The sequence below is a fragment of the Marmota flaviventris genome, chromosome 14 (assembly GCF_047511675.1).
Source record: "Marmota flaviventris isolate mMarFla1 chromosome 14, mMarFla1.hap1, whole genome shotgun sequence".
In the NCBI taxonomy this organism is placed as follows: Eukaryota; Metazoa; Chordata; class Mammalia; order Rodentia; family Sciuridae; genus Marmota; species Marmota flaviventris.
In genome coordinates, this window is record NC_092511.1 from 38,256,110 (window position 1) to 38,282,881 (window position 26,772).

Consider the following 26,772-nt stretch of genomic DNA (forward strand, 5'->3'; position numbering starts at 1 on the left):
TCAGTGGGATAGCTGATTCTAAAACAAGTCTTTCTGGGCTGAATCAATTTTGGGAAAAGGTACATCAACTTGTTACTGGGATCTATCACTTCATGCACATTTTAAAGACATCAGTTCCTATAATACTGCATTTTTCCTGTTATAATATAGTCTAGAATTCAATGTGGACAACAAAAGCTTTTTTAAGTTATACCCTCTTTCCATTGGCAAGTAGCCAAAAATGCTAGGCACTGCCAATTTTGAAAAGGAAATCGGTATCTTCCCTTTTTCTAATTCACAAATAACTTAGAAATATACCTGTAGAAATCATGCATGGGATAGCTGGTATAACTTGATATTTTATATAAACACTGGCCTCTACTAACAGCCTTTTCTATGGCGTCTTGATTGTTCATGATTTTGTTATCTGTAATAAAAGAAAAAAAGGAGTAAAAAATCTAGAGGATTAAGAAGATTTTAAACAAAGCTAGCCATGATGTAATTAGAAATCTGCTTATAAATGGATTTTCCATGTGTAAGATATTCCAACCCAGGAATAAAGAACTATTTTGTTTCAAATAGTTCTCTTTAAATTTTTGCTAAATTGGGAGAGTGACAAAGTTAAATAAAGGCTTCTGATCATTTTTATATGGCATATCATAGGCATAATAGACTCCAACATACCTTTCATTGTCACATTTACACCAGATGCTAAAAATAAGCCTCCAAATCGGTTGTTAAAAATCTGATTGCCTTCTAATGTTGCAGTTGCATGATTTGTAATTTCAATACCTAAAGTAAAATTTATAAACAAGTGGATACATAATCACTTTTTTCGTCTAAAGGATAAAATGCAAACATTTTAACTTGAATCACTGACAGTAACATTCACTTTACTGCTGACAGTCAACTAACTATCCAGCATTTGTTTGTGTGTGGTAGAGGGGGAACTGAACCTCAGGCCTTGCACATGCTAGGTGAGTGCTCTGAGCTACATCCTCCAAAAGAGCACTCTCAAACTTTTAATTAACTGAACTGCTAGGAGGGAATAGGGCCCATAAGTGTGTTTAGGGAGGTAGTTTACATATTGAAGAGAAAACAGCTACATGGTTATTTTAAATAAAGAAACTTTCATGGCAGTTTGTAGGTCTACTCCATGCATATTATATATATATATTTTAAGCGTGTTTGAAGTGAGAGACCTTAAATTTTTGTTCCTAATAATGGTATGAGCCTGCGTGTAGTCTATTATGAAATTAATATTTTATAATTACTATGCAACAGTGAGTGCATAGAGTTGAAGAATTCAGAACTTGGACTAGATTCCTAAGTTATTCACAAGCATTCAGGTACTTGAGTGTATACATTGCATATTATTTGATAATTAAATATAACATACCAAAAAATTTAAGCCACTATATAACTAAAGAAGCTACAGGTTAACAAAAGAGAATACAAACCTGCAGCAAATCCATCAAATATTCTGTTTTTCCTTAAGACTGGATGACTATTAGTGCTGATGAGAACACCTGCTTGAGCATTCCTGAAAATATCATTTTCTTCAAGGAGACCTATAATAAAATATTTCCTCAGATTAAGGCTAATGCATACAACATTTTAACTAGCCTCTCTGATGGTATTTAGGGTTTCTTTTAGTTTCTTATTAGTACTGTATATATACATAACTTTTTTCAGTCAAAATATTTTTTGTAACTCAGGCATGTAAGGTAAAACTTAAACCAAAATTTGCTTAAAATAACATGTAATGTCAGAACTTTCAGTTCTGACAATAGGGGTCATACCTAAGTTTATTCACTACTTCATCCCCAGTGTCTGGTATATAAGTTGATTTCCAGTACTGCTGAATCAATTAATTTGAAATATTTCTAGAGACCGTGCTGTTTTTATATTTTAATTATCAAGACCTTACTTCTGTTCTTTATTACTATATTCATCCCCTGGTGAGTTTCCTTTAATTCTGTTGTCATCTGTTGCAGTTTGCAGTCACTCTTATAGCTCTTTCAACTTATAAAACTACCTATCAGTTTAGTTCAGGTTCTCATTATTTCTTGCCTAGGATATTCTAATTCTCTGCTTCTAATCTTGCATATTTGTGTTACGGCCTTCTCAAGTACTATTACTAAGTCCAAACTTCACATAGAAAACCTCTCATGATGTGGGCTTTGTCTCTTCAGTCTCAACTTTGAGTACCTCTAGATTTAACTAAACCATTTGTTTCCTTTAGACTTTGTTTACAATGTGCCACTCTAATTTTTATGGATGCTGTTGTCCTCTTTGTGTTCACCATTTCTATCACAGTGGTTGGTACAGAAATGTTCAATCATTATTTGCAGAAAAAGAGTGCAATAATTACACTGGAATGACCAACCCTGTCTCTGCCCTCTCCCTCCTCCCCAATTTCCTGAGACAGCTCAAGTGATTTTACTATACAAAGATTTTCTCAACACCTTGCAACCAACCAACCTTTCTGCATTTTGTGTCCTCACTGTAATCTCGTAAAGAAAGACTCCTATTAAAGATATGTCACTTTATTGAACTATTGGATTCTAAAGTCCATGAGAATTTATGTCAACGGGATCATCACTGCTTGCCTATAGCAAATTTTGGTCACTTAAGTCTTGGTATGTTTGCCTATTCTTCCATAAAAAATAATGTACATTTTTGAGTTACTGACATTTCAGTAACAGCAATAGATTTGCATTCAGCATTCTCCAATGTCCAGAAGAGCGTGTATTTGCAAGGGGCAGGCATTGCGGAACTTCTGCTTCAATGCAAAGTGAGCCAAACTTTCTGGATATCAAATCAGACATGTTTTCGCTTTGTTAATTTCATTCTCCAAATAAAAGTTATAAAAGCAATACCTATGTAGACATTTTCATATCAATTTTCCTCACACCTATTGCTGTAACTTTACTATACCACTCACTATTCTGAATAATAAGATTCAGACTGATATCAAATTTGTCTATTTAAAAAAAGTCTTCCTGACAACTGGCAGAGTTAAGGTGGCTACAAAATAAAGTACTGTAAAGATTTGTCTCCTTTAACTCTAGGCTCTATCTAAACCATCTCAATCTGGTACTGATGAGGATAAAGACTTAATCATTCAATTATATTAGCTGGATTCAATTATATTAGTTGGCAATGTCACTTATCATTACAGATATGGAAGAATAAGGGAAAACTGGGTTTTTCACTAGTGCAAAATTAACAATAATACCTCGACCCCCATTAAATATACAGATGCCACCATCTCTTCCATCATGGATTTTATTTCTTCTTAGTGTAGGGTTACTATCTGTCTTAATCCAGACTCCAGCCATTGCATTGTCAAATATTTCATTGTCTTCTATACAGCCCAGACCTATAAATGCAAAAATTTAGGTATATTATTTAGAAGGTATACCTGAAGTCTGTTAATACGAAAAGATGATGGATGGGTCAAACATACCAGAATTATAAACTAGAATTCCACCATTCTGTCCTCCCCAAATTTTGTTACGTCTAATTTTGGGGTTGCTTCCAGTCCTATGGATAAGATAGAAATACCATCATCAATTACTGCTACTCCCATATGCCATGTTACACGAGGTATCACTGGAGAAAGTCACACATTAATCAGGTAAGAATAGCCCGGGGCGGGGGGGGGGGGGTGCATGCCTAAAATCCCAGCAGTTCAGGAGGCTGAAGCAGGAGATGTCAAGTTCAATGCTGTAGCAACTCAGTGAGACCCTGTTTCTAATAACTTCTAAGAAAGGGCTGGCGATGTGGCTCAGTGGTTAAGCACCAGTTGTTTCAATCCTTGGTATCAAAATAAATAAATATGCACTGGAGTTCTTGAAGATCCTCAGAGAAGTCTATCAGTAAAGAAAATGGTTAATTTAATTTGCTTATCCTGTTACAACACTTTGCTATAGATTATATCACTATGGAGCCTTCAAATATGTAAAATACACTGAGAGGGTTATATTAAATGACTTTTTCAATTTTGTTATTGTATTCTCCCCTCAGATAAAATGAAGGGTCAAATTATGTGAACATTAAGAGTTCCAGAAACATACAAGAGGGATATAAAAAACTTTATTATTTTGTTGGAATTGGGGATTGAACCCAGAGATGCTTTACCACCAAACTGTCTCTAACCCCTTTCATTTTATATTGAGCCTCAATCTTGCTAAGTTGCTTAACTAGCCTCAAGCCTCCTGAGTAGCTGGAATTACAGGTGTAAACAACTGTTCCTGGCTATAAAACAATTTTACATAAATAGTATAAAAACAATTCCCATTATACTGAGTACCAACAACATGCTATTCGGGGCACAATATACAGTAGCTGATGTGATTCACAATGGATGGCACAACAGTGGAAAAGTTCTTACTACATATGTCACTGGTTCCTGTCATCACCTAGACTAACTACATTCTGGCAATTCAAATTGAATGTGTGTGTGTGTGTGTGTTTGTGTGTGTGTGTAAGAGAGAGAGAATGTGTGTATTATAAATAATATAGGGATATACACTTAGGGGAAAAGACGGGACACTAAACAAGAAATTCCTTCTACATAGTCCACTTACTCCCAACTTTCTCTCAAAAGAAAGCCAAATGTGAAAACATTTACCTTATTTGAACCCCTGAATACATATGATTATAGATATCATTGTCCTCTAGCACTCCATGTCCATTGTCGTAAAAATAAACACCAACCTAAAATTAAAAATATAATATATATTTTTTCAAGTTACAAGGGTTACAAATCAACATTTCTCACCCAAGAGTCTAAGCTCATCCTACCTGCTTGCCACTGTGTATCCGATTTCTTCTCAATACTGGAGTGCTGCCAGTTGTCACCCAGACTCCAGCCAGAGTATTACTATAAACTTCATTTTCTTCTATTACACCTTGTCCTTTTTCATGCTAAATAAAAGTTACACCGGTTACAATATACATCTCTTATATAAACAAGTAGTAGTATATAATACGGTCCTTCCTTAAAGACAGATAGGAATAAAATTTCAATTTTTGTTTTTATAGTGGGATAATGGCTTTTTTTTTTTTTTTCCTTTTTGATGCTGGGAATTGAACCCAGGGCCTCATGCATACTAAAAATGCACTCTACCACTAAGCTACTGTTCCATCTTCAAAACATTCTTTTGATGTAGCTTCTACCTGAGTTTTAAGCTTTCAAGATTTTTATATTATTATGTGGTTTTATACCTTTAAATCTATCACAGCAAGAGTGGAAACATTCAATTTCATTCTGACATTTGTAACCAACTAGACCTTTCATTTTAGTATTTAGTTATTCCAAACTTCTACCAGTGAAATCACTTCAAAATAAGGTCTTCATATTATCTAAATTTGAGAAATGAGCCTAGAATCATAAATAAAAATTAAAAGTCATACCTGGTCTAACAAAAACCTTTATGATGTTGCCTGTATTACTTGAATTAGTTAGCAGTTTCAGATAATCATAATGATAGAAGAAATGCAACTGATACACAGCTTTCAAATTTTTGAAAGACAATTATGTTTCAAAAAATTCAAATTAAAAATTGTTTTTTTCATAATATATTCAAGTTTAAATGCTTTTGTAGAATTTCAGAGACTCACACAATAACACTACCAAAATTCCAATGTAACCAATCTCAAAGACTGCCAATCAGTTGTGAAGAGTTTAGTACACACTGCCAATAATTAACACTAAAAAAACAAAAAGCCCAAATTTAGCTGATTAAATTTTATAGAACTCTACATATAGTATAAAATAAGAAGTCATTCATATACTGACAGTTTTATATCCTGCCTAAATACTAAAGAGTTACAAAATTCATACTCCAAATATTGAATAGCAACATGTAGCCTTCACCTCCCTCTTTTTTTGTCCCATGATTTTTGTGCACGAGTTTATGTAACTATTTGTTAACTTACCACATAAATTCCACCATGTTGGCCATCGTGAATTTTATTATGTCGAACAATTGGACAACTGTTTGTCCTAATCTGAATTCCTGCTAATGCATTGCCTATTTAAAAATAAAGGTTACAATGTCAATATTCAAGAGCCTAGTGGGATACAGTTAGGTGTTTTACAAAAGGTAGTAGCAAATGCTTTTTTTTCTTCTTCTTTTTGGTACCAGGAATTGAATCCAGGAACATTTAATCACTGAGCTACATTCCCAGTCCTTTTTATTTTTTACGGAGACAGGGTCTCACTAAGTTGTTAAGGTCTTGTTAAATTGCTGAGAATTTGTGATCCTCCTGCCTCAGCCTCCCAAAATCGCTGGGATTACAGGCATGTGCCACTGCACCTGGCCAAAAATTCTTACATTAGAATTTTAGTGGGCATTAGAAGAAAAACTAAGGGAACTATAGTGTAAACACAAATAAGGATTGCAGACAGTATAGTACAGTGGTTACTAGAACCAGGCTGTCAAGCATAGGAAGTAATACAATTCCTGAGATTCTATGTGACATTAGGAAAATTATTTAACTTCTTTGTGCATCTGTGTCCTGATCGGTAAGTGGGGATATTTAATAATATCTACCTCATAGGGTTGATGTGAATATTGTTGATTTGATTCAGGTAAGGTCCTCAAAACAGTGGCTGGCATTTAAATAAGCATTATATATTATCCAGGTAAGTTACCAGAACAGAAAGCCTAGAAACATGAATGAAGCTTCTAAAGCTATAATGAGAAACATTTTCCTTCTCTACATAGTTGAAAGTGTATTAAACTACCACAGAATTAATTTATTGTTAAGTAATGGAGTGAATCCAAGGAAACCGTAGATAATTCTTGAGACTAGGGTCTTATTTATATTTCACCCAGCTATCTGCATAGTGTATAGTATATAGTAGATACCCAGAGAATATTTGTTAAATAAGTACTGCAGAATAATCTTTACCGGGAATTTAAAGAAACTAGATCAGTTCTCCACTCAGATGATTTCAAAATAGTCTATTTTGCTAATATCAAGAAGACAGGCTATTCTATAAGTTTTCTAAAACAAAACCATATGCTTACCATAAATGTCATTTCCTTCAATAAGGCCTCGTCCATCACCAAAGATGTAAACTCCTCCTTGATTTCCATTAAATATAGAATTTCCCCTATAATTATGTAAACAATCATAGTACCTATTTTAACAAAGCTTGTTTTATGCAACTATTAAGACTACTTATAGTTATGTGATAAATTATTTAACTTCTATGGACTATGTTTACTTGTAAAGTTGAGACACACTTACTAGATGATTTCTGAATTCTTTTAGTTCTTTCTAATCCTAAGACTTGGGAAATGTCACCTATTATTTGAGACAAAAATAGCATTCATTTCCATTTTTTTTGCAGTGCTAGGGATCAAACCCAGGACATTGCACATGCTAGGCATAGGCAAGTGCTGTTAGATAACACTAAGCTACAGCCCCTGACACCAAATAGCATTCTTAAAAATTCCCCTCAAAAAATTCAATTTCTTTTAGCTGATATACAAACATTTGTGTAAGAGGACACAACATCCATTTTCCTACAGCAAGTGGAAAAGAAAATTTGATAATTAAAAAATAATCCATGCTCTCTGTTTTACCCAGTCTTGGACAATGGCTTTTAAGACTAGATTTATTTCGCTTCTTATTGTGACTAGAGGGGGTACGAACTATAAGGGAAAGTAGCAGTCTACAGTTTTGACTTTTTGATATTCGTAGTTTCTCTGTCCAAGAATCTTTCAGATAATTAGTTTCTTAAATTACTCTTTTGACTTTTAGAGAAAGAGAAGACAAAGTAATTTAGATTCCAAGAGAAGGTCTCAGCTCTACTTAGTCATCAATAATACGGTTTGATGAATTTTAAATAAAAATTACAGCATTTGCAATTGTTTATAGAATAATTTTGTGTATGGCATAAGTCACTAATAAAAGTAAACAGAAGACAGAAAACCAAATGATAAATAACTATTCTCAATTGGATGCAAAGACTTTAAGAGTCAAAGCTCAGTATCTTAACTTTTCTTATATGACAAACCCTGAAGCTAAATGTAATTTCTATCCATAATTATAGGTAAATACCTTATTGTTGGGTCACTATTTGAGGTAATCCATACACCTGCAAAGTTGTTTGCATAGATTTTATTCTCTATAAATTGTCCTCTTCCTTTTTCATGGACATATATTCCTCCAGTCTGCCCATGGTGAATTTCACATCGAACCACTGTGGGGTTAGCATAGGCTTTTACTTCAAAGCCTGCTATCCTGTTTCTGTGTATGTTGCAACTTTCAAAGTAACCCTGAAAAAATACAGAAATTAAATGCGATGGTAAATGCTATTTTCCAAAAAGAAAAAAAATTTAAAAAATTCTAAATGCACACCTCAAAATTAAGCATCAAAAATGTTCAAGTATAAGGATGAAAAATAAACACTAACCTTCAAATGATAAATATGTAAAGAAACAGATTTAAATGTTTTAGTAAACAACTATGAACTTCTACTTATTATAAATGCATTCAAAGACAGGAAAAAAAAACAAGGAAAGATCTATTATAAAGTGCAATTAAATACCATTATCTAATACATATATGTATGAGAGAGAGAGAGACAAAGAGTGTGTTTGTTTGTGTGCGTGTGCGTTGTGTCCTTCAACAAAAGGCTGAAGACGTGAAAGAAAATAAACTCTGGTTGCCTTAAAAGTGTTGGGTAGGGATGTAGCAATCTGAAACTGTTATGATATTTTAATCATTTTACAAAAGTAACACTGCAATGGACTAAATATTAAACAAACATAAGTGGGTAACTGAATACTGAAAAGAAAATTTGATTATACCAAGCAATCATTCCTAATTACTTTTACTGATATTGTGTTATGTGAAATCTCCTCCCTTTATTTGGTGCTAGGTATTGAAACTCGGAACCTCACACATGCTGTCCTGGGCTATAACTTTACCCTCCTAGAACTTCCCCTTTTATTGGTACTGGGAATTTAATCCAGAGGCACTTGACCACTGAGCTGCATTTCCAGTCTTTTTTGTTTTTTATTTTGAGACAGGGTTTAGCTAAGGAGGGTATTGCTAAATTGCTGAGGCTGGCCTTGAACTTGTGACTTTCCTGCCTCAGCTTCCCAAAGTTTCTGGAATTATATAGGCATGTGCCACTGCACCTGGCTTAGAATTATTATTTTTTTATACTGAGGTTTGACCCCAGGGGTGCTTTACCATTGAACTACATCCTCAGCAATTTTTCTTTTAAAATTTTATTATTATTACTGAGATAGGATCTCACTAAGTTGCTGAAGGTGGCCTCCAATTTGCAAAAACTCCTACCTCCAGAGTGCTAGGATTAGACACATGTATCACTGTGCCTAGCTAAAATTGTCATTTTTTACAAGAAACATGCTAAAATATTTAGTGATGACATGATGCTATATTTGATTGAAAATAATGCAAAGTATAAGGAAGGGAATAAAAAGTGAATAGGGAGGTAGACAAAACTGGCCATGAGTTGTTGATGAATACATGGAGATACATTATACCATTTCTCTACTACTTTTTTTTTTCATACCATGGACTGAACCCAGGGGCACTTAACCAATGAGCCACATCCCCATCCTTTTAAATATTTTATTTACAGGGAGGATGGCACTAAGTTGCTAAGGCTGGCTTTGAACTTGTGATCCTCCTGCCTTAGCCTCCTGGGCTGTTGGGATTATAGGTGTATGCCGTCGTGCCTGGCTCATTCTCTCTGGGTGATTTTTATGTACAATTACATTTGAGAATCAACACTATTAGATTAGACTCTCCTTAAAGATCACATCAATTCCATAAGGACTCTTTTCTCATCACTATGCTTATCTGGATGTAATGTCTGACATTATAGAATAAATATTACATGTTGATTTTAAATATAATGCTGAATTGCTTCAATTCAGACAATCTGATGGTGAAAAATAATGTTGAAACTTATTTAAGAATAAATGGTCTTACCATGCCATGATCAAATGTGAACACACCAACGTCACGTCCATGATGAATATGATTCCGCCTAATAATTGGGTTTCCATGATTTTTAACCCAAATTCCAGCTAAAGCATTATTGGAAATTTCATTATCTTCATATATTCCCTGTAACATTTAATCAGAAACAAACATTAGGATAGCTTTAAAGAAATTAAGAAAGAAAAAAAAAAAAACTTAAAAATACCTGTGCATGATCTGTTATATAAAGTCCAACATTTTCACAGTCACTGATGTTACAGTGCTTGATAGTGGGACATGCTCCTTGACCACTAACACATACTGCAGAACCAACTATAAGAAAAAAGTATTTATTAAAAATAACCTGGGCAACACAGTGATTCAATTTTACTGTAAAAGATAAAGGAAACACTAACCTGTACATGTACTTCGGATGATACAGTGATCAATAATAGGGCTACAATTTACTGTAATCTCTAAGCAGTGGTGTGCATTGTGGTGCTGAGCAGATTTGTCATCAGGATTAAACTGGAAAAGTAGAAATTTCATTTGAAATAAACCATCATTGCTTTAATGATTTCAACATTTATTTTTTAAATCTTAAAAATTTCTTACCCTTATTGTCATATATCCAACATAAGCATCTTCAGAACCTTCCATAAAAACAAAGGTTGAATCTCTAGTGTTTTCAATAATAACTTTGTCTGCTACTTTCCCAGGTGCTGTGGAGAAGATATTTTAAGGCATATTACTTTATTCCATTCCAACTAGGTACTTTTATGGAGAGGGAACTTCAGTATTGGGGCTGGGGTTGTGGCTCAGCGGTGGAACGCTCGCCTAGCGCTTTGGGGCCCTGGGTTCAATCCTCAGCACCACATAAAAATAAATAAAGGTATTGTGTCCAACTACAACTAAAAAAAAAAATAAATATTTTTTAAAAACACCAGTATTAAGCAGTAGGACTAATACTCACTTTATTATGTAACTATCAGCCTTTATGATATTTAAAGAAGATATTATTTTACCATTATCCTCAAATCCATGTACACTAGGAAAAACCAGCTCAGGCAGAGAAGAGACAAAGAGAAGAGACCTCTTTAAATTTGTTGCAACAGTACCCTCAACTTGGAAAGTAATAAAATCAGCATGCAAAAGTCTTCTATACTCTCCCCCAGTTTTTAAAATTATTTTTTAATTTTTTGGTGCTAGGGATTGAACCCAGGGGCTCACATGCTAGGTAAGTGCTCTATACTGAGCACACACCCAGCCCTTTCCTCCTCTATAATGGAGAAAGGGGAGGGAAGTAGAAAGGCAGTAAATGCAAATTTCATTAGCAAATAATAATTGCTTGGCATCTTAAATTCATCTATGTACTGTATCCCCAAAAACTCAGAGACAACACAATCCTTCCAATCACTCATCAGTGTTCAACAAATATTTCACTGTATTTATTCTTACAAATTTGACCATAATGTATCTTTGAAACAGTATACGATGTATTTAAAAATTACATTTCAATTCCTTTAAAATATAGCATTAAAAACATTAATGTCTTTATTTTTATTTTTGTATTTTTTCCTCCATCTTTATTTTTACAATAAATATAGAGCTAACAAACTTTTTTCTTTCTTTAATGAGGAAAGGCAACTGGAGAAAGGGCTAACATCAAGAAATACATACATTTATAATTTGTGAACTCTCATATTTTCATTTTCTCCACAAAGTATGAGATATCTTCATTCCTATTCTCTCCTACTATTAAGGTATTAAACAAAGCTCAACCAGCTTTTAAGTTACTATCATTTAAAAAAACCCATCTAGAAATTTAATAATACGAATAAAATGTTAAAATTCTAATAACAATGTATTTCAAAATACCTGCACCAATCATGGTGATTGGAGATTCAATATATATCCATTCATCAGTATATATTCCAGAATGAACAAAGATAAGTCCATCAAAATGAGCTTCTTGTACCCCACCAAGGGCATCTTCAATAGTATCATAATACTAAAAAAAGGATAAAAGCGTCAGTATAGAACTGAAAGATTATTATTTTAAATTCATAAAAAAACAAATCAAACATACCAACAGAAGGAGACCCTCAGAGTTATACAAAAGTACATACAAAAGGAAGTGAGGGGAAGGGGAAAAATAATACAAGGGGGACAAATGAATGTCAGTAGAGGGGGCAGAGAGAGGGGAGGGGAGGGGAGGGGGGATAGTAGAGGATAGGAAAGGCAGCAGAACACAACAGACATGGCAATATGTAAATCAATGGATGTGTAACTGATGTGATTCTGCAATCTGTATATGGGGTAAAAATGGGAGCTCATAACCCACTTGAATCAAAGTGTGAAATATGATATATCAAGAACTATGTAATGTTTTGAACAGCCAACAATAAAAAATTAAAAAAAAAAAAAAAACATACCAACATATTTTCTCTTCCTTTATATCTTGCAGGATTACTGTAGAAATGTTCAGCAAATCCTGGCTTTACATGTGCGCCTTTATACTGAAATGTCAAAAACAAAGCAAAACCAAATATTGACTACTAATATAAATATTATATTCTAAATGTACCACAGTATGACTCCCCCGCCAAGGGGATTGAATCCAAGGCCTTGTGCTTACAAGGCAAGTACTCTACCAACTGAGCTATATATAGCCCCTGCTTCACAGTATAACTTTTAAATATAAAAAATCCCAACTACTCAAACTAATTTTCTGTCATATAGTACAAAATAAAATCTATAATAAGTTATGACTCAGTAATATTTAGTAAGAAAGGCAAAGTTTTTCAATCTCACCACTACTATTATTTGGGGCCAAATGATTCTTTGTTGTGGAGGCTGCCTTATTCATTGGCGGATATTTAGAAGCATCATTGGTCTCTACCCAATTTGATACCTCTAGCACCATCTTCTTTCAATTTCTCAAGTGTAAAGACATTGCCAAATGTTTCCTGGCCTTTAAGAGACCAAATCACTCCCAACTGAAAGCCATTATAAAGGACCATAATAAGTTTGTGTGTACAGCTGTGATCCCAACATTTCGGGAAGTTGAGGCAGGAGATCTATTGTTTGAAGCCAGCCTCAGCAACTTAGATCCTGTCTCAAAAAACTAAAATAAATGAAAAGGATGGGGATGTAACTCAGCAGCAGAACACCCATGGATTCAATGCCTAGTGCCAAAAAGGGGAGTAGGGGGACCACATAAAGTGGAATAAACTAAATGTGGAAGTTTAAAACGGCTACTGAAAACTATTTAAATATGAGTTCAAACACACCACCTGAAATCATTAAGTGTTCTCTCACTATTGATGCTTATTACCACTAGATAAATTATTAATAAACATATCAGTAGAAGAAAGAATTGTTAAATATTTTGATGGTTGATAAAAGGTCAGTGGCTGATCTTCAAAACCTATTCTTGACTTTAAATTTATTTTTTAAAGAAACTTTTATTTACATATGCATAATGTAAATTAATATTTTTTGCTTATATTTCATACCAACTGCTGGAAACTCTCTTTCCAAGGATTTGGATGCTCATACTCTTCTGGATTAATCTGGTAGAATTTACCAGGTTCAGGATGCATCATAGGACGGGTATATTCAAATACTTCCATGTATAATCGTTTCCTAAAGGGAATTAAAGATCTCATTATAAAATATCCTTTAGAGTAAATAAAACTTTAAACAAATATCTGAGGCCTCAAAAACTAGGTCCCAACTTCCTTAATAAGACTCCTGTGGCACAAGAATTGAAATCAAGAATCAATAAATGTGATGGACTCAAACTAAAAAGTTTCTTCTCAGCAAAAGAAACAATCTGTGAGGTGAACAGAGAGCCTACATCTTAGGAGCAAATCTTTACCCCTCACATATCAGATAGAGCACTCTCACTAGGGTATATAAAGAACTCAAAAACTAGACACCAAAAAAACAAATAAGCCAATCAATAAATGGGCCAAGGACCTGAAGAGACCCTTCTCAGAAGATGATGTACAATCAATCAACAAATACATGTTCATCATCACAAGTAATTAGAAAAAGGCAAATCAAAACCACTCTAAGATTTCATCTCACTCTAGTCAGAATGTCAACTATTATGCATACAATAAGTGTTGGCGAGGATGTGGGGGAAATGGTATACTCATACACTGCTGGTGGGACTGCAAACTGGTGCAGCCAATATGGAAAATAGTATGGAGATTTTTGGAAAACTGAGAATGGAACCACCATTTGACCCAGCTATCCCTCTCCTCGATCTATACCCAAAGGACTTAAAAACAATACTACAGGGACACAGCCACATCAATGTTTATAGCAGCACAATTCACAATAGCTAAACTGTGGAGCCAACCTAGATGCCCTTCAATAGATGAATGGATTAAAAAAAAAAAAGTGGCATATATGCACAACGGAATATTACTCAGCAATAAAAGAGAATAAAATCATGGCATTTGCAGGTAAATGAATGGAGTTAGAGAAGTTAATGCTAAGTAAAGTTAGCCAATCCCAAAAAACCAGATGCTGAATGTTTTCTTTGATATAAGGAGGCTGATTCATAGTGGGATAAGGAGAGGGAGCATAGGAGGAATAGACAAACTCTAGATAGGGCAGAGGGGTTGGAGGGGAAGGAAGCAGGTATGGGGTAATTAATGATGGTGGAATGTGATGATCATTATTATCCAAAGTACAGGTATGAAGACACAAATTGGTGTTAATATACTATGTATACAACCAGAGATAAGAAAAATTGTGCTTTATGTATGTAATAAGAATTGTAATGCATTCCGCTGTCTCATATAAATTAAAAAAATGAAAATAACAGACAAAAATTAATGTAAAAATACAGAACTTTATTTCACTTTTTTGAGCCAGGGTCTCACTTTCGTTGTCAAGGTTGGTATCCAATAATCCTACCACCTTAAGCCTCTCCAGCAGCTAGCGCTGTTAAACATGTGCCACCACACAGGCAACATACAGAATTTTAAATGTGAAAATAGTTTTTGGCTAGAACAATATAACTATATATGAAAATTAGCCTACCCAAAGAAAACAAGCGTCAATTTCTTCAAAAATTGTTCACTGGGGAGGGGGAGGGGGGAATAGGCCACACCTACTATAAATGTTTCATGCCACTTTATTTTAAAAGATAACTTTCAATAAAACACTTAATTCTGCCTATATCTTCAGTCTATTTACATCCTATTAAGTACCATAAGATCTTAGAACTGAATAATAACTTTTAATTTCTTATACAATGCAAAGTGCTTTTTCTTCTACTTTTCATTTTCAATTTTCATTTCTAATGTAAATACACCTTTTCAATACAAGCACAGCTTAGTATATTCTCCTCCAGTATTTTTTATCTACAGATATTTCATTTATTACAGTTGTAATTAAACAGAATATTATATATTCTGTTCTTTTCACTTATATATAACATAGCATTTTTTTGCATCTTATTAAAAACTTATATAGTGGGCTGGGGTTGTGGCTCAGTGGTAGAGTGCTTGCCTAGCATGTGTGAGGCTCTGGGTTCGATCCTCAGCACCACATAAAAATAAACAAATAAAAATAAAGGCTGTCCACATATAAAAGCTGCTCTACAAAGATCCTGTTCCAGCAAATAAGAGAAGATTTTTAGTACCACAACAACTCCAAAAACAAATTAAAAAAAATAAATTAAATAAACTTACGTAGGGCTGGGTATAGTTCAGGGGTAGAGTGCTTGCCATAAACCATACCCCACACTTCCCAAAAGCAGAAAACAATTTTTTGTAAAGATCACAATTAGGCCGGGCTCAGGGGCACACGCCTGTAATCCCAGCAGCTCAGGAGGCTGAGGAAGGAGGATTATGAGTTCAAAGCCAGCCTCAGCAAATTTGCAAGGCCCTAAGCAACTCAGTGAGATCCTGTCTCTAAATAAAATATAAAAAAGGGCTGGGGATGGGGTTGTGGCTTAGTGTTAGAGCACTCTCTTAGCACATGGGAAGTGCTGTGTTTGATCCTCAGCAGCACATAAAAATAAATAAATAAAGGTATTGTGTCCAACTACAAATAAAAAAGAAAAAATATTTTTTTTTTTTTTTTTAAAAAGGGCTGGGAATGTGGCTCAATGGTTGAGCAGCTTTGGGTTCATCGCTGGTATCAAAAAAAAAAATCACAATTAGCAGACATTTTTCCTTATTATTATCTATGCTGTTATAAAAATTTAATAAAATACTTCATAAATATAAAAAATCGTCAGAATAATTTCTGAGGAATGAAAAAAGGGAATGAACATTTTAAGTTTCATGGAAAAAATATTGTTTCAAAAGTGATGGACAAAATACACACTTTCATTAAACTATCAGATTTAACTCTCATTAACTATTTTAAATTACACTTAGCTGTGTTTCTACAAAGCAATTAAATGAAAAACACTTCCCTTGATCTTTCAATTGCTATTACTTGAAAAACAGCAGAGAAAGTATTTCATTTACTGTATCATAAATACTGCTTGGATCGACAATCCACATTTATGATAAACAGGTAACTTGGACTTCATAATTCTGTTCTGACTACTTAATTGTAATTACCAACTCATACTTTCCTACAATGTTTAGCATTTGAAGCAGCAAATAATACATCAAGATAAGGAATAAGTTTTCCACTTACCACAAAATTGGATCATTAGCAAGTTCACTGAAGCGTTTACATACACAAGCTGCTCTACAAAGATCCTGTTCCAGCAAATAAGAGAAGATTTTTAGTACTACTTCATCTGGCAGTTTCTCCTGAAGATACTGTTCAGCAGGTGCTGCTAAAAAAAAAAAAAAAGAACAAACAATATAAAACAATCTATCATGCTAACAATGCCTTTCTCATTAAAGAATACAATTTTCATTTTATAGAATGAATAACTTGCTTTTGCTAATGGTCATTTTACTTCAGAGATAAGACATTTATCTCTACTTAACAAGTATTAGTTTAAGTATATTTAATGTGCCATCTAAGAAATTAGTTAGAATAAATATATGAAGAATTTTTTTTTTCCCCCCCCGGAGGACACAACATCTTTGTATGTGGTGTTGAGGATCGAACCCCGGCTGCACGCATGCCAGGCGAGTGCACTACCGCTTGAGCCACATCCCCAGCCCCTATGAAGAATTTTTAAGGATAAAAGCTCAAGATATAGAGGTAAGCATTCAAATGTTATTTAATACTCTAAAATGTAATAACAAATATATATTTCCATTTTTTGGAATGAAGCAAAAAAAAATTTTTTTTTTTTTTTTTTTTTTGTTACCAGGAATTGAACCCAGGGGTGTTTGACCACTGAGCTCCAGCCCCACCCAACTTTTTAAAATATTTATTTTTTAGTTGTAGGTGGACACAACACCTTTATTTTATTTTTATGTGGTGCTGAGGATCAAACCCAGTGCCTCACGTATGCCAGGCACTCTACTTCTGAGCTACAACCCCAGTCCCCTAGCCCTTTTTTTTTTTTTTTTTTTAATATTTTGAGACAAAGTCTTGCTAAATTGCTGAGGCTGGCTTTGAACTTGTGATCCTCCTGTTTCAGCCTCCTGAGTCACTGAGATGATAGGTGTGCACGGCTTTGCCTGGCTTGAAGCAAAAAAGGTTTTAAAAATTATTTTACCCTATGCCTTAGTTTCCCCATGGGAAATACCTGATAGATCTTGTGACTTTCCAGATACTCTTGCACGTTTTGCTCGATGACCAAAGTTTTCTGTAGCTGAAGTTGAGGCACCCTTCAAAATAAATAAATAAATAAAATAAAATAAAGAAATGTTTCTCCCATACATATTTATTACTTCTAAAATAGATGACGTTCCCTTTGTTTCCTAAAAAGCATTTCATTACAAAAACAAAAGAAAATTATAATTAACATACCTCCATACTGCTCTTTGTAGGACACGCTGTTCTTTTCGGCAAAAGAGTTTTTCTACGAAGTTGGTATGGGCTATTCTGTGCACCAGGACCTGATTCTTCTGCAACCATATCTGCAGGTACATCATCATCTGTTATAAACAAAAGCAATAAGAAAATTTTTTAAGATTTCAAATTTGGAAGGACAGAGGAAGAGATACAAATTTTACATAAAATTCCAGCCAACTAGATAACAATCCAAAGGAGAAGTTAAAGTTCTATAAAACTCAGAGGACATTAAAAAGGAAAACAAATATAGGATAAGGATAACTGCTTGATTAAAGGAGAGAGAAGGGAACAGGTATTACATGGTTAGAGCCTAAATGGGGAGGTGAGATAAGGTGGACAGATTGGCAAAGGGCACCATAATCAAAGTAGAGTGAAGAAAGTATCAATGAGGAGGGTCAGTTCAGTCTCTAGTTTCTGATGCTAGTAGGGTAAAAAGGATGTCCACCCAGAGCATCATAGTCTGGTATGTGGGCTGGAACTTAAGAGGGGTAGGAAATAAGTCTTCATGGGGGAGGAGGAGTGGCCTGGAATGGGGAGTCAGAGAAGACAGAGGAGGGAATTACACAGGAGAGGGGGTGGCAGAGATGTATGATGTATCAAATAAGTCAATAGGATAATGGAAGCCAGATAACCTCACTGTCAGAGAAAACCTCACTGTCAGAGAAGATAGTTGTAAATATAAAAAGAAAGCAAGAATAAACCCTTTGAATAGGAGATATCAAGTGTGAACTTATGGTTTCCAAGCACAATCACACAGATGTAAATGTTCCTATGTGTGTGGACATAGGTATACTTATATTTCCTAGCTCTATTCACTAAAAGAGCCTGAGAGCACTGATCTTCCAAAAGCAATGAGCATAACTAACAACTGAATCTTGGCTTCTGAATATTATTTTCTATAAAAGGAATAAAGACTCCTTAGAAAAATGGCTGATTTCAGAGTTGGGCAGAAATGGACAAAATGAGTCTCGAATATCTGTGGCAAAAAAACTAAAATGTGCTCAAAAAATGATAAGGACATGTTAAAAGGTCATAAAAGCCAACCTGAAAAGGCTCCACTTGGCAAAAGTATGTTGAAGGGTAAAGATTAATAATAAAAGTAAAAGGATAACCCACAGAATGGATATCAACTCACAAACCTGTATTGACATTGACAAAATAAATATGCTAAAAGTCTGAGAATGCATAAGATAAAACTACATTCCCACAAAATACTTAAGTAGAAAGGGTAAAAATAATAATTCCATAGTAGTGATGTCAACCAGACAATGTTTTAATCAAGTGCTCAGTAAACATCAATAGGACAAACTGGAAAAAAAAATCATAGCACTTCTATGATGTTTCTAACAAAGATCATAACCTGAGGTGAATTATAAAGAAACATCGAGCAAAGTTGTTTTAATGTGTTCTATAACACAAATGATCTACAGTTGTCAAACTGTCAAAGTCATGAAAATCAGGAAAAGTTTGAGAAACTGCTCCAGATTAAAGGCTGTTTGGAATTGAAGATTGAAGAGATAAAGCAGATTTAAGACTGAAAAGTCTTAAATCTATTGCATCAATTAGTGAACCTAAAGTCTAAAGTTTAGACGATAGTAATGAATCAATTTTTACATACTGATTTTAGTAGTTCTATGTGGTAATTTGAGAGAATATCCTTGTTGTAGAAAATATACACTAAAGCACTGGAATGTGACAAGGAAATATGTCGACAACTCTTAAATGGCTCCAAAGTAAAAACTGTTGTACCTCTAACTCTTCTTCTCTAAGTTCGATTTTTTTAAAGCCTAGCCAATTTCAGTAACATAGAAAATTTAACTTCTAGAAAGTAAATAACACAAATGTAATCAAAAGAAGAAACATGATTAGGAATAAATATGTGTACCCATAATCACCAAAGGATAATTTCTTTATATCTACTGCTCACAAATCAATATGGAAAAGATTTAAGAATTCAATATAAAATTGAGCCAATTAAGGAAACACAAAGACTACAACAAGGTTTGTTTTCTTTTTTTTTGAATCCAGCATACGAGTATTATCAGAGGATAAGAAGGAATTTTTTTTTAAAGTAGTTTTTCATTGCTTTTTGAGGATAATTTGGCAATAACTATTACTCAGCCATTCCATTTCTGGGAATTGATCCTGCAGCTATCCTTCCATGTGTTGGCAAAGTAGTACATATCAAGAGATACATTGCAGTACTGTTTACAATACTGCAGGGTAACAATCAAAATGCTCATTAATGTAATCACAGCGGTTCAGGAGGCTGAGGCAGGAGGAAGCCTGTTGGGGACTGCAAATCAAGTCAAGATGGCGCCTGGCAGTTTGCCAGGAGGAGTAGTTTGTGAAGCAACGTCACCGAGCCATTAAGATGGTGGGGATTCCTTATTGGCTGACTGCTGTATCTAGATGATGCTAATTGAGTCAAGCTGTGTGTAATCAGTTAGGTATATATACCTCTGCTGTCCCGCAATAAAGTGGCTACTGCTACCTTGGGTGCCCGCTACCTTCAGTTCCCGCTGAGTTCCCTCGCAATAAAGGAGTTCCCGCTTCAACCTTCAAGTTGCTTGTCACCTCCCAGTTATTTTGCCCAGCCGGACTGCGACAGAAGCCAATTTCAATGCCAGCCTCAGCAACTGTGAGGTGCTAAGCAACTCAGTGAGACCCTGTCTCTAAATAAAATGCAAAATAGGGCTGAAGATGTGGCTTAGTGACCAAATGCTCCTGACTGCAATCCCTGATACTCCCCACTCAAAAAAAATTAAAATGTTCATCAGCCAGGATCTGTTAAATAAGCTATTGTATGGCTATATAAGAGACCATTATGTGGCTATATAAAATAAAGCATATAGTTTAATGTGGAATTATCTTAAATATATACTGAATATAAAAACCAGGGTTGAGGTTTAGCTCAATGGTAGAGCACTTGCTTAGCATAAGTGAGGCACTGGGATCAATTCTCAACATGGGAAAAAGTATACATATATGGAACATGTTTAGTATATGTGCTTTAAAAGCTACATATACACACGCACACACATACAAATACAAACACCACAGGACAGGGATCTAACATGAAGAGATTCCTGTTGGCCAAAGAAAATAAGGAACAATTTAGTTTTTATTTATGTATTTATTTTTTAAGATGGGACAATTTGAACATCAGTAAGGATAACTGGAATGAATAGAAAGAAATGTAATCATGGGTTCCTGAAGATACTTATAAAGAAAAAAAAATGGCTTACTTTGAAAGATGTAGTAAAAACCCCATCATTTCCCAAACTGGTAAAAAATGAGAAATAAACATTTATTTTTAGTTTTCTTGCTGTACCAAGGATTAAATCCTGGGATAGACAAGAGGTCTATCACTAAACCATATTCCTAAACCTTTTTTTTTGGTACTGGAGAGTGAATCTTCTGATTCTTAACACTGAGCTACAACCCCAGGCCTTTTTACTTTGAGACAGGGCCTAAATTGCTGAGTCTAACCTCAAACTTGCAACCCCCATTTAAACCTCCAGAGTCACTAAGATTACAGGAACACATCACAGTACTCAACTTCCCCAGACCTTTTTAAAATTTTGTCTTGAGAAAGGTTCTTGCTAAACTTCCCAGGCTGACCTGTAATATGTGATTCTTCTACCTCGGCTCCCAGAGTAGCTAGGAATGCAGGCATGGACCACAGTGTGCCTAGCTATGTATTCTTCCATATATAAACTGAACCAGTAGATAACCACACATTAGAGAAGGGAAAGATTCTCTATAGAGGATAACATTTTAACAATACGTGAATAAGAAATAATAAAAATGGAGAATCATTACTTTCTGAATCTGCAGTGAACTGATTTAACTGCTGAATATCAATAGTCACTAACATCACTAAAAGAAAAAAAAAAAAAACAAGACTTTATAATTCTTGATGAAACAAGAGCCCATAATCTACAAAGTCTTATCAAAAACACTAAGTCTGAATCTGATCAAACTTATAATAGAGATTCCACAGGTCAAACTGTAGTGGGGGTGGAAGGGGAGTGGGGAAAAAACAAAAGTGCACTGAGAATATATACTGTCATTATTTTTAAAAAAGCAGAAAATGATTATCATGAAATTGCCTTTTAGGAGATCAAAGATTGCAGATTAGAGAAAGGCTGAGCTAAGCCAGCGGCAGAAGTGGTGCCAGTTCACTGCAGAATGAAGGTGAGATACAAACAGAGAGAGAGAAACAGCAGGCTAATATGGCATGGGAAAACCTATAGAACAGAAAAAGCAGTCTAAACTTAGCTGAATCAGAGGCTGTATAGTGAGATGGTATTTGAAAAGTGCTCCAATTTCTCAACTAGCAAGTGAAGAGCTGAGGCTGGGAACTATCTTGAAGAGGCCAGGTTGTAGCCTGCAGCTACAGGAGCCCAGGAGATCATACAAAATACTGCCATCCTGTCTCAGCAAGTGCATACCAACCAACAGGCCTAGGATGTTCTTAGTGGAATGTGATTGAAAATTCAGGTTTAGGGCTAGCAAGGGGAATGAGGCTTGTTTTCCCTTTGAGCCTAACAGCTCACAAGATCATCTGAAGGAGGTCTATAAATTGCAAAGGTGGGTGCAACTGCACTCTGGAACTGAGCCTGGGAAGTGTGCAAGACCTGTGCAAGGTTGGTTATTCTGCCCTACAAGTAGAATTCTTAGGAGGACATGAACATCCAGATGCCCAGCAAAGCCTGGCATTTGCCTGGCCCTAGGATATGTTAATCTAATCTCTCCGAAGCAGATACCACAGGATAAGGTTCAGATCAGAGCTAAACCCTAGCTAGCTGCTGGAACTTCCCATTTAGAACTCTGCATCAGCCCCACCCTGGGAGTGCACTGATCTAGTGTCCCGACAAACTCAAACTTTTCAGTCCACCACCCTACCTTTTAATGGTGAGAAGGGAAGCTGAGAACTATTTCAGCCAGCTTTGTTTCCAGGCCACTCTGGATGACAACTAGGTGCGCAACATAAAAAGAGAAAGGGCTTGGGCCGGGGTTGTGGCTCAGCGGTAGATCACTCGTGAGGCCCTGGGTTTGATCCTCAGCACCACAAAAATAAAATAAAAATACTGTGTCCATTTACAACTAAAGAATTGAGAGAGAGAGCGAGTGAGCGTGCTTGAGCGCTTAATAATCCCCAACTCTTTCTAAGAGGTACATAGCACAAGAAGAAATGGAAAGGCAGTCTGATAGGCAGTAAACATTCATCCTTGTTGAGTTTTGACCAACTCAGCAAAGACAATCCTTTGTTTCTCTTTAATAATTTCCTTCCTTCTCTTGGTTTGTGGATACATGTACATTTTATACACACACACACACACACACACACACACATATTCTCTCCCCCGCCCCCCATACTGAGGATTGAACCCAGGGGTGCTCAACCACTGAGCCACATGCTCAGCTCTATTTTGCATTTTATTTAGAGACAGGGTCTCACTGAGTTGCTTAGCAGCCTGCTTTTGCTGAGGCTGGCTTTGAACTCGAGATCCTCCTGTCTCAGGTTCCCTGGAGCTGCTGGGATTACAGGCATGTGCCACTTGTGCCCAGCTGAGGCTGGCTTTAAAGTCACACCATCCTCCTGTCTCAGCCTCCATAGCTGCTGAGATTACAGATGGGTGCCACCATGCCCAGCCTCTTTTCTTTTCAGCAACCATTTGTTAATTCATTTTGTCTTCAGGGTTAGGGATTTTTACTTGTTTTGGTTTGATAATATTTTATTTGTTTCTCATTACTCTTTCCTTTTTTCTTCCTCTAGTAGCCAAATTCTCTTCTGTTTATTTTTTTCTTCCTTCTTACAGCTGCTATCACCTGCTCTCTCTCTCTTCTTTGTTTCTTCACGTTCCAGATATTCTGATTTTTTTTCTGCTTTCCTACCTCATTTTCTTTTAACTGTATTTTTACCACCTTTCAGAACTGTTTGGTTTATATAATTCTTGTCCCCACCATTCAAATTGTTACATTTATTAGTATTGTGGGGTGTAGTTGATATCTACTGTTTAAGGCTAGATCTAGCTCATGGCTAGTTACTGTTACTGACCCTGCCATTTCTTTTCTGTGGTAACTGGTGTTGTAGTTGTCACAGTAGATACCATGCATTTATTTTAATGCTGTATACTGTTTGCTGCTATTGTTTGTTCCTCCCTTTTCTGAGAGATGCTGGAAATCTACAGGATAGTAGTGTCTATTGTTGAGCTACACCCACAATCCAGCCAAGAGATGGACACCTTGCTTCATACACAAATTAATCCTACTCAAATTTTGTTTGTTTGTTTTAATATTTTTTTAGTTGTCGATGGACCTTTAATTAATTAATTTATATGTGGTTCTGAGAATCGAACCCAGTGCCTCACACATGCTAGGTGAGCACTCTACCATTGAGCCACAACCCCAGCCCCTCCTGCTCAAATTTTAATAATACTTTCACATTTAAACAGGGGAGAAAAAAATCCCAAACTGATGACCAGGCCCCAAGGAGAACAATTAGGTGAGGCCTTCAGGTCCCACTCACAAACATCTGTTCCTATAGCAAAACACCAGAAAGGTTCAAAGATGGAGGCTGAGAGGAATCCACAGTGTTGAAGGAGCCAAAAATGAATCAAACCAACAGTTCTACACAATGAAAAGCATTTGAGGTTGAAACTAACCCTTGGATTATGCTGAGCCTATGTGTAGTTCTACACAATGAAAAGCATTTGAGGTTGAAACTAACCCTTGGATTATGCTGAGCCTATGTGTAGGAACTAAAATATATATAGAGAAGAGGTCTTATAACAAGAGACAACTGCTCACCAGAGGATCTCCTCATAAAAGAGAAATCCATCTCAACAAATCTATGATATGCAAATTTAAGACCCCTGAAAACATGAAGAAACAGGCATATACCACCCCCCCCATTTATAATTACTCAACAAAGGAACCCATAGATATTGAAGGGGATAAAATTCCAGAGGAAGACCATGAATTAAGAGAGCAAATACAGCTGAGTACAGTGGCACACAACTGTAATCCCAGCAACTTGGGAGGCTGAGGCAAGAGAGTCCAGTTTGAGGCTAGCCTCAAGTTACTCAGTGAGACCCTATGCAATTTTGTGAGGCCCCCATCTCAAAAATAAAATATAAGAAGAGATGGGGTTGTAGCTCAGTGATAAAGTGCCCCTGGGCTCAATTCCTGGAAACCCCCTTCCGCTACCAACAAAAAAAGAAAGAGTAAACATAGGAGGTGAAAGACCATTTCAAGAAAAGAGAGATTCTGAAAAGAAGCCAATCAGAACTCCTGGAAATAAAAGACACAATAAAGAAAATGAGAAATTCCCTTGAAAATATTACCAACAGATTAAACAAAAAATAAAACTTTGGTCTCAAAGACAGGGTATATGAACCTGAACACTCAGTAAGTGGCAAAGAAAAAATAAAAACCATGATCACAATATACAAGATCTCTGAGCAAGGAACGGGGGCACATACCTATAATCCCAGCAGCTCAGCAGGCTGGGGCAGGAGGATCATAGGTTCAAAGCCAGCCTCAGCATATTAGTGAGACTATAAGCAACCTAATGAGATCCTGTCTCAAAATACAAAGTAAAAAGGGTATGTGGCTCAGTGTTTAATTGCCCTTGAGTTCAAGACCCAGTAACAAAAAACAAAACAAAACAAAAAAACAACCCAACTCTGGACAACATTAAAAGACTAAATTAAAGAGTTATTGGGATTGAAAAGGGAATGGATGTTACAGGCTAATGATATTAAGAACCTTTTCAGTTCTTTCCAAACCTTAGAAATGAGACGGACATCCACACACAGAATGCATACACAGTCCTAATTAGACAAGATCAAAAAAGAACCTCTCCAAGATACATCATAATCAAAGAGTAAGGATAGAATATTAAGATGCAAGAGAAAAACATCAAGTCACATTTATAGGTAAATCAATAAGGATTACTTCTGACTTATTAGTAAGACTCTCAAAATCCAAGAGGACATGGAATGAGACAACCTAAACTCTGAAAGAAAACAACTGCTAACCAAGATTGCTATATCCAGCAAGGTATCATTCAGAATCAAAGAAGAAATAAAATATTTTCAAGCTAAGGATAAACTAAAAGAATTCATGACAACTAAGTCACCACTACAGAAAATACTAAAAGAAAAAAGATTGGGGCTGGGATTGTGGTTTATAGTCAGCAGTAGAGTGCTCGCCTAGCACGTGGAAGGCCTTGGGTTCGATCCTCAGCATCACATAAAAATAAATAAATAAAGATGTTGTGTTGAGTTACAACCAAAAAATAAATATTAAAAAAAAAATTAAAAAAGGATGGAAGATATTCCATGCATATGAAGTTCAAAAGTAAGCAGGAGTAGTTATTCTCATATCCAACAAAGCAGGCACCAAGCAGAAATTAATCAGAAGACAATGAAGATCACTATATACTGGTAAAAGAAACAATTCAATAAGAAGATACTACCCCAAATGTCTATACACCTAATTATGTAAAACAAACACTTTTCTTAATAAAATCTCAGACCCAAGGGGTGTGAGGGGAGGGGTAGGGATGTAGGGATGGGAAGGACCATAGAATGAGACAAACATTATTTCTCTAAATACATGTATGACTACACTACTAGAGTGACTCTGCACCATGTACAGCCAGAAGAAGGAGAAGTTCTGCTCCATTTGTGTACAATAAGTCAAAATGCATTCTACTGTCATGTATAATTAGAATAAAAAATTATATATTAAAAAGTTTCAGACACCAATCCAATAATACTGCATGATTTCAACACACCCTCTCACCAACAGACACGTTTTCCAGACATAAAATCA

General features: G+C 35.4%; 1 protein-coding gene across 2 annotated transcripts in view; it reads right to left on the reverse strand.

Moving 5' to 3' along the window:
* Positions 1-26,772, reverse strand: part of Fbxo11 (F-box protein 11) — an 84,863-nt gene that overhangs the window by 1,703 nt on the left and 56,388 nt on the right. Inside the window, exons 2-21 of one of the 2 annotated variants that reach the window (XM_071601554.1) lie at positions 17,878-18,005; positions 17,654-17,735; positions 16,639-16,780; positions 13,482-13,611; positions 12,399-12,482; positions 11,842-11,974; positions 10,579-10,685; positions 10,380-10,491; positions 10,190-10,296; positions 9,973-10,110; positions 8,065-8,282; positions 7,026-7,111; positions 5,929-6,023; positions 4,792-4,914; positions 4,619-4,704; positions 3,452-3,528; positions 3,221-3,364; positions 1,440-1,550; positions 664-771; positions 298-406 (exon numbers count right to left, since the gene is read on the reverse strand). In XM_071601554.1, the coding sequence (XP_071457655.1) occupies positions 298-406; positions 664-771; positions 1,440-1,550; positions 3,221-3,364; positions 3,452-3,528; positions 4,619-4,704; positions 4,792-4,914; positions 5,929-6,023; positions 7,026-7,111; positions 8,065-8,282; positions 9,973-10,110; positions 10,190-10,296; positions 10,380-10,491; positions 10,579-10,685; positions 11,842-11,974; positions 12,399-12,482; positions 13,482-13,611; positions 16,639-16,780; positions 17,654-17,735; positions 17,878-18,005 (2,320 nt within the window). Of the gene's footprint in view, positions 1-297; positions 407-663; positions 772-1,439; positions 1,551-3,220; positions 3,365-3,451; positions 3,529-4,618; positions 4,705-4,791; positions 4,915-5,928; positions 6,024-7,025; positions 7,112-8,064; positions 8,283-9,972; positions 10,111-10,189; positions 10,297-10,379; positions 10,492-10,578; positions 10,686-11,841; positions 11,975-12,398; positions 12,483-13,481; positions 13,612-16,638; positions 16,784-17,653; positions 17,736-17,877; positions 18,006-26,772 lie in introns of both variants that reach the window. The other variant, XM_027934507.2, reaches the window with a different exon arrangement.